The 10526-nt window shown below is 30.4% G+C and overlaps 1 protein-coding gene across 1 annotated transcript in view; it reads left to right on the top strand.

The window, feature by feature from the left end:
• Positions 1–3971: 3971 nt before the first annotated feature.
• Positions 3972–10526, top strand: part of LOC105458977 (trehalase-like) — a 26981-nt gene continuing 20426 nt past the window's right edge. The window contains exon 1 of the mRNA XM_011704618.1: positions 3972–4367. Within this exon, the coding sequence (XP_011702920.1) occupies positions 4252–4367 (116 nt within the window). The 5' untranslated portion in view covers positions 3972–4251. The remainder of the gene's footprint in view (positions 4368–10526) is intronic.

Genomic DNA, 10526 nt, shown 5'->3' with positions numbered 1-10526 from the left:
TTCTTAAAAACCATACGGTTAATTGGTTTAAAATTTTAATATAATATTAGTTTCGTTTTAAAGAATATTTTATATAATTTTTAAACAGATTGAAGTATTTTGATTTTGCTATCGAACCTCCTTAAGAATCGACCCTCATCAAATTCAAAATATTTATATTAATAGCCCTCAATTTTTCATAAAAAAATACGTATATGCAGTACAAATATAAAATTACTAATTATCTATAAATATACAATTTTTCTATTGCATTTAACATTTACAAAGTAAAAACACAACAACGGTCGAATATATACATATAAAATGAAATTGTTACATATATGTTATAAATAAAATTACTGTAAATAAAGTTATAAAATGGTAAAAATAAACTAAATATACAAATAAAATCTTCTAAGTAATACATGATCAATGTGTTTTACTGTTTATTTCAATATTAATTACAAAATAATATTGATAGTTGATCTGATTTCTTTAAAAAGGTCAAAATACTTGTAATTATAATAATTATATTTATTTATTAATTATTTTATAATTAATTATCAAAAATTTTTTCGTAATAAATTTATGTTTATTTAAAGAGATCCACAAACATTGCTATTAATTCTATATTTATAAAGGAATCAATGTATAATTAGTTTAGTTTATCTAAAATAATAAATGCACGTATTAAATATAAATATAAGTTATATTGAAATATTAAATAAAAAAGTATTGTATATTGTACAGCTACAAGAAAAAATTATCTTTCTAATCACGTTATCACCGGATGTGATAAAAAAGCTTAAGTAAGCAATTTATCATAAAAACGTATTGTTAATTTAATTGAATTATCTTTAAATCTTATCATTTCTCGAAAAAATCAGGTCGTCTTCAGAATGTTTACCAATCTTATAAAAAACCGTATATTATGAACTCTTCCTAAAGCGAAATGAAAGAACAATCGTAATCCCGTAAAAATTTTTAATAATTAAGAATTACAAATATACAATGTTAACATTAAAGTAACTACCAGGGAAAAAGGATTTACTTGTTTCAAGTAATTACACGTTCTTAAACTACTATTTATAAGTTAAAAGAAATAATTAAAATAATTTTTTTTGTATTAATAAAATATACATGTTAATATAAAATCTAATCCAAACCACGAAACTAGATAAATTTTTAGAAATGCCATATGCAATCTAAAAATATTTGGCGCACAGTTAATTTAAATCGAAAATTGTAAAGATTCACACAATTATTATCAAGTACCAAAATCTGCTTTAGACTGCATATGGTATTTCTAAAAATGTATCTAGCTAATAAAATATTATCAAAACAAATGATTTATTAATAAAAATAATGTTTTATTAAAACAGAAATACAAATTATTTGTCAGTAGGAAATTATTTTATTAAATTAAAAAAATTTAATTACCTGACAGTTGTCAATAAAAGAACAGTTTTCTTCAATTTATGACATGAATACTAGAAATAATTCATTAATTACCTATATATTAATACACATATGTATATAACCAATAATTTCTCGCTATAAGTACAAAACTTAAAAGAAATAAATTCACATATATGAGTTGAACCATTAAATTTATACTCTTCATTAAAATCACTCAACCGGGAGCAATACGCGGCATTGCCAAGTGAACGCAGTGGAGTTTGTATTTCTTATAAACAGACAATTAAGTATACATAATAGATTAACTGACGTAGCATTATAAGATTCTTCACCCGCGTTTTTACAAAACAATTTCTTCAAGAATTTCTTTCAATTCAAGAGCTACAATTAATTAATTACTTCTAATAATTTGTTAATTTTTCTATATATATATTTATTACTGCAACTTAACATAATTGCAGCAAATAATGATTTAAATGAAAAACTCTTAATTTAGTATTTATGTTTATATTACAAGAAAATGTTACTGTAAAAGAATCGATATTTTCAAGAAAATTTTTTATTGTCCCAAAAATGAAGTTATTTCACGTGAGAAATATTTTTTTATTTCAAGAAATTTAAATATTCTCTGAGAAAAGACAACGTTTTTTCAATTTCATTTAATTTTTATTTCTGTTTGTTAAATAAAAATTTTATTTTAAGAAGTAGTTTATTTAATGTTTATTAATAACAAGAAAATTGTTACTATGACTCAATTAAATACTAGGGACTATTTGAGAAAATTATTTACTTGAAATAATACATATACAAGTCCTTGAAAGTTTTCCATTGAATATGACATAAGTACTTATCTTTATCAATAATTAATGTTTTTTATATTCTGGAACTTTTCCACTCCAAAAGATAAGCGCAATTAGGCATACGAACGCAAGTTTTTCATTAAAGAAAATGTTAAGTTTTGGTTGTTTTTCAGCTGTCACGCACATACGCATATGCAGGTGTTCCAAAGTGCACAAATTATATTATTTTAAGCGGAGCTAGTCGAGTGGTATGTCGCTTATCTTGAATGTCGAAGAAAGAAGAAAAAGAATGTATAGAAAAAATATAATGAAAATCTAATACTATCGTATATTTATTGACAAAATCTATTGAAATAATTACTAACAATAAGTGAAACATCAAGAATAGCGTTTCAAGCTCTTGGAATTATTTCATTCTTATTTGCGTTTATCAAATATTAATTAAACAAGGATCCCTAATGCTCGCAATGGCGTCGACAAACTTTTGGAACACATCTTTAATAAGCATTTTTATTTTTCAAAACCAGAATTCTAAACCTGCAGATGATTAATTATTTTGTTTTATCGTATCTCGTTAATTTCTCGAAAATCTAAGTTATACGTGTTGTTTACGTAATAACACAGTTTTTGTTGCTTAATTCCCGGGATGCCTCGATGTCTTGTAACTCTAACAGTTTTCTATCAGTAAATGTGAAAGCATTTACGGAAAAAATTGCTGTGGATGTTACAACAATATTCTCTATGTTTGGAAAAGAAATGCATGTGAATTTAAGTTATATTGATGTTACATGGCATTCATCTGTTAAGGTATGCTCATCAGTACGGTTGTCACAACCGTAGTGCGTAGGATAAATAATATTCGGTTAGAATATCTTCATGTAGTTGCCTCAACCGAAGCATTATTGTTATCTCTCTAGTATGGTCTGTACAACAAATAGTATGAGAGATATATATGATATAGTTGCACGTCACAACATTGAGGCTGAGAGTTCAGTTAACTATATAAATCACTTCCAAAGTATTTTAGTTTCTATAACTCTTCTAAATTGATGGGCGAAAATTATCACAATTATTAGGTTGTGGCAACAGCAATTTTTTTTCCGTGTTATTATATTGCTTTTGACCATGATTTCTCCCATGTTCCCAATGTTTTTTTAAGATGAGCGATGTGTTACTCGCTCATCTCTCCGTTTAAGTAATCCTACAATGTATAACATATAATTTATGCATCACGGATCTTCTTCAGGTGTTAGCTGGAAAATAGCCAAGACTCAACATCTTTCTTTGTCACGAAATATTTTATTTCTGAATTTTAGTTCTGAATTAACATTTTGAAATATTCCCACGGAGTCCCGCGAAGTTGCCCGAGCCATTCCATTGGGACAATAAGTCTATCGCGCGATCGCGAGGAATTCGTATCAGAGGGTACTACACTTCGAGTAGTCTTACGCGCGGCGCTACGTCATGATCGATATACCTTTAAATGATCTATGGTGTGTTATCTTAACGGGGCGATCGCGCCGCTTTCTTTCCTTGAGCCACATTATTTCCCGCTATATCGGCCTCGTTTCGGCCGCTTATCTTCCCGCTGGATAAACGCGTAGAGAGCGGCGCCGCGTGCTTCTCTTCCCGAAATTTGCATAGTGCATATACGGCGCGCGTAATCAACGGCCGGACCTCGGCCGGGGGGGCAGAGGGGGGGGAGGGGGAAGTCGCCCACTCGCCTTCGCCGAACGGGCGTTATCGGCGTACCCGCGCGGCACACGCGACGCAGATATAACCGATCGGCGGGTACGCACTCGCGTTATAGCGCCCGAGATACGTCCCGGGGGCAGGAACTCGGCCCGATTTTTCGCCCGACGTTCAATTTCGCGCGCGATCGCGCGCGCGCGCGCCCGCACGCACGCGGAAGCCTTCCTATCCGACCCCGTGACGACGTATATATATATATATACGCTTTCACGAGACCTCGCTCGCCGCCTATAGCTCGCCCGTAAGCGCACGCGATTGACGAGTGTTACCCGCGTGTCGAATCGTACGCGACGACGGCACCATGATCGCCGCGATTTTCGTAATCTTCCTCGCGCTCGACCTGAGCGACGCGGCATCGATCGCGCATGTCACCCGCCACCACGCCGCCTCCTCCGGACCGGCAGATCTCTGCGACAGGTGAGTGAAAATAATACACGCGTGTGTGTGTTGGTAAAACTGAAGAAGAGATCATCTCTCCGCCTCGTGTCCCGTCTCGTATATAAACTTTATTCAAAACTTCATTATTTGCTCATATCGATTATTTGTTCAATCGATCATCGCTTCCGCGGACACGTTAAGAGCTTTCACTGAAAAAAGTACTCTTGCAATTATAAGCGAGAATTATTTAGGTACGAAAAATCAGCTAAATCGGATAAGTGATTAGTAAACACTGCGATACCACATATGTTTTGTATTTAATTAATATAGATAATAGAGACAGAAATATCTAAACTATTTGTCAAATTTAGCAAGAAAGTGCCTCTATGACGTTTAATCAGTCCAGACTCCAATTATATTTGATTATGAGACCTATATTTTCTTGTATATATTCTTAGAATATTGCTGCTATAAATTCTACATATGACAAACAATTTTTCAGCAGATACAAAAAACAGCGATGTAATTTAAGTGTATAATATTTAGAATTCTAGCTGGAACATTTCCCTGAGTGTTCAAAAATAGAACATTACACACTTTTGGTATATACCTGTCTGTATTTTTTTTTATAGTTTCTCAGAAGTTTGTTTGAAGATGGTTTTTATTTCTCTCTCTCTCTCTCTCTCTCTCTCTCTCTTTCTGTTTTGTGAACGATTCACCTTTTAATGTTAATGTTTGAAAGTGATACATTATAAGAAACTTCGCATGTTTGTCTTGGTGAGCTTGTTACACCTGCCCTTTTGTTGTTACACTTATTCTTCTTACACCTGTTATATATCACAATAGACAAAATAATAATTTCAACGGGAAAAGACCGACTTACTGATCTTTTCAAACTATCGGACAATCAAACATATCAACAACATCAGGACATTTTCTCGTATAGGAAACGATGAGTCTATTACGTTTTTTATCAACAGCTGACTTTTTTATACATCGATACATTGTAATTCTTGACTATTTTATACATCGATACCATACTGTCATTTTTTACTCGGTTTAACGTACAACTTGTTTATCTTTATTACATTCTACCACGGACGTATCTATTTAAACTGTTTGTCAACTTTATAATAAAATTTCATGTTTTTTAAAATGCATGCAAGCATTTTATTTGTCGGTTATGCACGGAACGCGTGGATTTTGATTTTTTAAATTATTTATGTGAGACGACCGAAGAGGACGAAGCGTCCCGTCATAATTGTAAAAATAATAATATAATATTTTATACCGATATCTATAAAGTTTTTGCTCGTTTAATCTAAATTAACATACATTTTCGAAAATACGAGCTATAATTTATATTTTCACATTTTTAATCACTTTTATTAAGGGGCTTCTGAAAATATTTGAATAGAAAATAGACACACAAATATTTGATAAATGTATGATCATTTGCAGAAAGTAATGTTGATGTTGTCTGAAAGGGTATGACTTTAGCGATTTTTTCTTTTCCGACGGTCTTTGATAATCACATAAAGAACTGATCACATTTCTAATGTCAAACTCTTTGACTTTATTTGTAAACATTTATAATCATTTATGAAGTACACTTTTAAAAGATAAGTCTAATGCAGATTTAGCATCGCAGTCCACGCAAAATAATATTGATATATCGTTGAGATTTGAGCAGTCACATTTTAGCGACTCTCCGCCGTTCGACTGCAGCCAAATCATTTACAGTAGGTGAAACTTTCGCCATTGTCTCGAAGAGAGGCACAATTATACTCCTCGTTGGAATACTTATCGCATGCTGCAGAATATAACTTTCTGATGAATGTTTGTACACAATTCTTTGTACGTACATTCGTAGTGTTTGCGACTCTCAAAACTATAAAATTATTCAAATTATAAAATAGATCAAACTAACGAACACTAATAAAGTGACGCTTAAATATAAAACATAAAATTTATTCTAATCAAATAAGCACGGTACGTGTTTCGACTTAAAATTAGCCTTCTTCAGCCGCAAAAAATTAAATAAATAGCGAACGGAAACATATGAGTCACATAATCGATGTATAACAATAAATTAGTGTAAAACAGTGAAATATAAAATGTATATAAATTACTCAGCGTTAAGAAATAGCAATTTAGAGTCAATATAATCATAGTGGTCGTCGAAATTTCTCTTTTATTCTGCAGAAACAGTTTCTTTGTCCACATTATAAAACGTCTCAACAGAGTGGAAATTCCGTTGGAAGTATTGTAAAAATTTGTCAAATCGCCAAGTTAATATCGTCAACTAATTCTATAATATCTACAATAACTTCAAATAGCCGTAATTAAAATAAAAAATAAATAGTGTATATAAAGAAATATTAAAAACTTACTAAGTCACAGATGTAAAAAATCCACAAGGTTTTCTCATATGAAGAGCGGTCACTAATAATAGTTTATAAATAACATAGAAACACACAACTTGTGTAAAAAATAAATAGTGTATAAAAAAATATTAAAAACTTACTAAGTCAGATGTAAAAAATCCACAAGGTTTTCTCATATGGACAAAAGAGAATAAATTCACACTAGTCGCTGTCACGTATAATATACGAATGAGTACTGCGGAGACTGTGCGGTATCAGCGGTCACCAATAATAGTTTATAAATAACATAGGAACATACAACTTGTGTCACTAATAATAGTTTATAAATAACATAAGAACATTCAACTTGTATGTTCCTACGTTATTTATAAACTATTATTGGTGACCGCTGATACCGCACAGTCTCCTCAATACTCATATTCGTATATTATACGTGACAGCGATTAGTGTGAATTTATTCTCCTTTGTCCATATGAGAAAACCTTGTGGATTTTTTACATCTGACTTAGTAAGTTTTTAATATTTCTTTATATACACTATTTATTTTTGATTTTAATTACGGCCCTTTGAATCCATAGTTGACGATATTAACTTGGCTATTTGACAAATTTTTACAATACTTCCAACGGAATTTCCACTCTTGAGGCGTTTTATAATGTGGACAAAGAGACTGTTTCAGAATAAAAGAGAAATTTCGACAATCACTATAATTATATTGACTCTAAATTGCTATTTCTTAACGCCGATTATTTTATATACATTTTATATTTCACTCCTTTTATATTTCACTGTTTTACACTAATTTATTGTTATACATCGATTATGTGACTCATATATGTTTCTGTTCGCTATTTATTTCATTTTTTGCGGCTGTAGAAGGCTAAGTAAAGCCGAAACATGTACCGCGCTTATTTGATTATAGAATAAATTTTATATTTTATATTTAAGCGTCACCTTATTAGTGCTCGTTAGTTTGGCCTGTTCTATAATTTGATTTTTTTTACATTGACTTGCCTCACATTATTAGTGTATAAAATTATTTTTGTTATTCTTCATAATTATATTTAAGGCTTGATCAAATGGATCATAGAATATTTAAACATGTTGCACACTTTGTTACTGATTCCCATTTATTTAGTTGCTTGACGAGCTTGCCTCACATTATTAGTGTATAAAATTATTTTTGTTATTCTTCATAATTATATTTAAGGCTTGATCAACTGGATCATAGAATATTTAAACATGTTGCACACTTTGTTACTGATTCCCATTTATTTAGTTAGTTATTTCAAGTTTCTGAATGATTGATACAAGTCGTAGAAGGTAATGTGGAAGTTACAAATTCCTCATTAATTGATTAGACTTTTCCTTGGCTGCATGATTATATTATAAAATAGATAATATAAAACACGTTATTGTACAATAATATAAAATTAATTCATTTATTCATAAAAATGGAAAATTATAAGTTTGTTAAAATTAAATCAACTGTCACATAAAATAAATAACGAAAAAAGTCTGTAGTAAATTTTTATATCTAGAATATTATAGTAGCAACATTTTTAACTAATAATTATGCTAAATAAATTTACATCCTTTTTCCTAAATGGTTTTCAATAGTCACGAAACTTGATCGTATACTATTATTATATTCTCTAAATTCTTCTTTTTCTATACTATACTTCTGGTTACTATATATATGTATATAGTACTATTTTATGTACTTATTCTGTCATTTTAACATAGTCTTTTAAATATCCTCAGATAGAAGCGCTAATAAAAATGAATACAGTAAAATTGTAAGTGATTAAAGCCCTTCGAATTAGAATTCAAGTTACCTTTAAACTTTTTACTTTAAAATTGAATAGTTTAATAATACTACGACGCACGCGCGCGCGCGTTCATTTACTTTCCTATCTAAAAAAGTGCATGTAAAGTTGATAACTCGCATTTAGATGAGATTGAAATTTAATAATTTGGCGGTATTTTAAAAAGGGTTAGAGGAATTTGTTGAATAATTGATAAACCACGTTAGGAGGTTCCCGAAAAATTTTTATATATTGTTGTTTAATAGATTAAATTAGAAGCTGGCAACTAAAAAATTTAAATTAATCAGAATTCAAATGAAAATATAGAATTTTTAGGCTACAATGAATTACAATTTAATTAAATATTGGATTAATATTTCTCTTTTCCACGTTATTGCATTATTGCATTTTGACAGTTGTGTGTATTGAGGTTGATGTTATTGTAAATTATAGTAAGAAGTGTTAAATAGCGCGAGCTAAGCGCGCGTTTGTAATGCTAGTATCTTAAAAAATGTATAGCATTTACAGCATAAAATAAAAGCTACGCGTTTTCTTCTAGGTACGCACTTTACCCTTGCTTACGGTTTCTGGTAATCGTGATTCACTCTCTCTTTCTCTCTCTCTTTGCGCGCGCGCGCGCGTGTGTGTGTGTCTTTCTCTGTAGTCTTTTCATGTTGAATAAAATTATTTCCAAAAAATTAGCAAGCCGATAACGGTTTATCTGGTAGTAACCCGATAAGGTAAATTCACACTTGTTAGAGGCACGTGCATCAACACGTCATCACTTCGTTCAATTTGAAACAATCGATAGAACCGCGAGAGAAAAAGTCATTTGTTTTACTTTTGATCTGTTACGTAAAATTTTTCGCATATGGTTTATTGGTTCATTAATGACAATATAATTTTTTATAAATACTTCGGTTTTCTTTCCATCAAGTCGTTTAACTAATTACAATTACAATAACTTCTTTTTAAATTATATCAATAGCTACAATAGAGAAAATATTATTAATTTCAATTTAATTTAATTTATTTCGTACGACCAAGAGTCAATTATAATATTACAATATATATTAAGAGAATACAATATTATTAAAAAATACGTAAATGGCGAGGCTTAGCTTAGCAGCTTAGCTTAGCAGCGGTAAAGCAGCTTCCCAGATAACTGACACAAATATATAAGTAACAGAGAATTGAACAATACATTAATATAAATAACACAAATAATATTAACGCAAATAGACATGTTAAACGTGAAATTAATGTTAAATGAGTGCGCACGTACGTACTGATACGTACACACGTAAAATACAGTGACACATACGGGAACACACTTAGCAATGAACATTTAGAACAATAATTTTCGAATGAGCCTTTTACAAACCTTTTACGAAGCCTTTTATTTTAGTAATAATAAAACAAATGTTTACAAAATGTTTGAATATAAGAAAACAAACGGAATTCAGTCGACATCGATAAAATCAATCTTTCGTATTTGGGAAAAATTAAACAAAAAATAAAAAAAAATTCCAGGTTTTTTTCTGGTAATATCAAGATCAAATGAGAAACTTTTTGATTCATGAAGGATTCAAAAATTATCAAATAGTGTGAATGACATAGCCTCTTGCTACTTATAATTCGATTTTAATCTTTAGTCATGATCAATTATTCATTGATTTCTTGTTTTTGACTTTGTGGTTTATATATTACTCGTTTTATTTATTAAAATTTATTTCGCGGTTTTATACTAGCTGAAGATGTCTTTGTGTAGTGCGAAACGTTCTAGGTTTTTTTATGTAAGTCGTTATTAAAGTTTTAATTTTTGACATCCAATTTATCGTGTGCTCGTTTCTTGGTCTTTTTATTCTTATATTTTTTTGCGTTGCATACACAAGCGGTTATTGAACTTAATAAAGAATTTATCTTGTCACCGAAATTTCTTCTCTGATCATTCGAGAAAAGAAGCATGAAGCGTCTCTTAATGGCATTATGTCCCTTGACAG

This window comes from Wasmannia auropunctata, unplaced genomic scaffold (assembly GCF_000956235.1).
Source record: "Wasmannia auropunctata unplaced genomic scaffold, wasmannia.A_1.0 LD334244.1, whole genome shotgun sequence".
Taxonomy (NCBI): Eukaryota; Metazoa; Arthropoda; class Insecta; order Hymenoptera; family Formicidae; genus Wasmannia; species Wasmannia auropunctata.
Note: the sequence above shows the minus strand (reverse complement) of the source record. Positions and strands in the feature narration are given on the sequence as shown.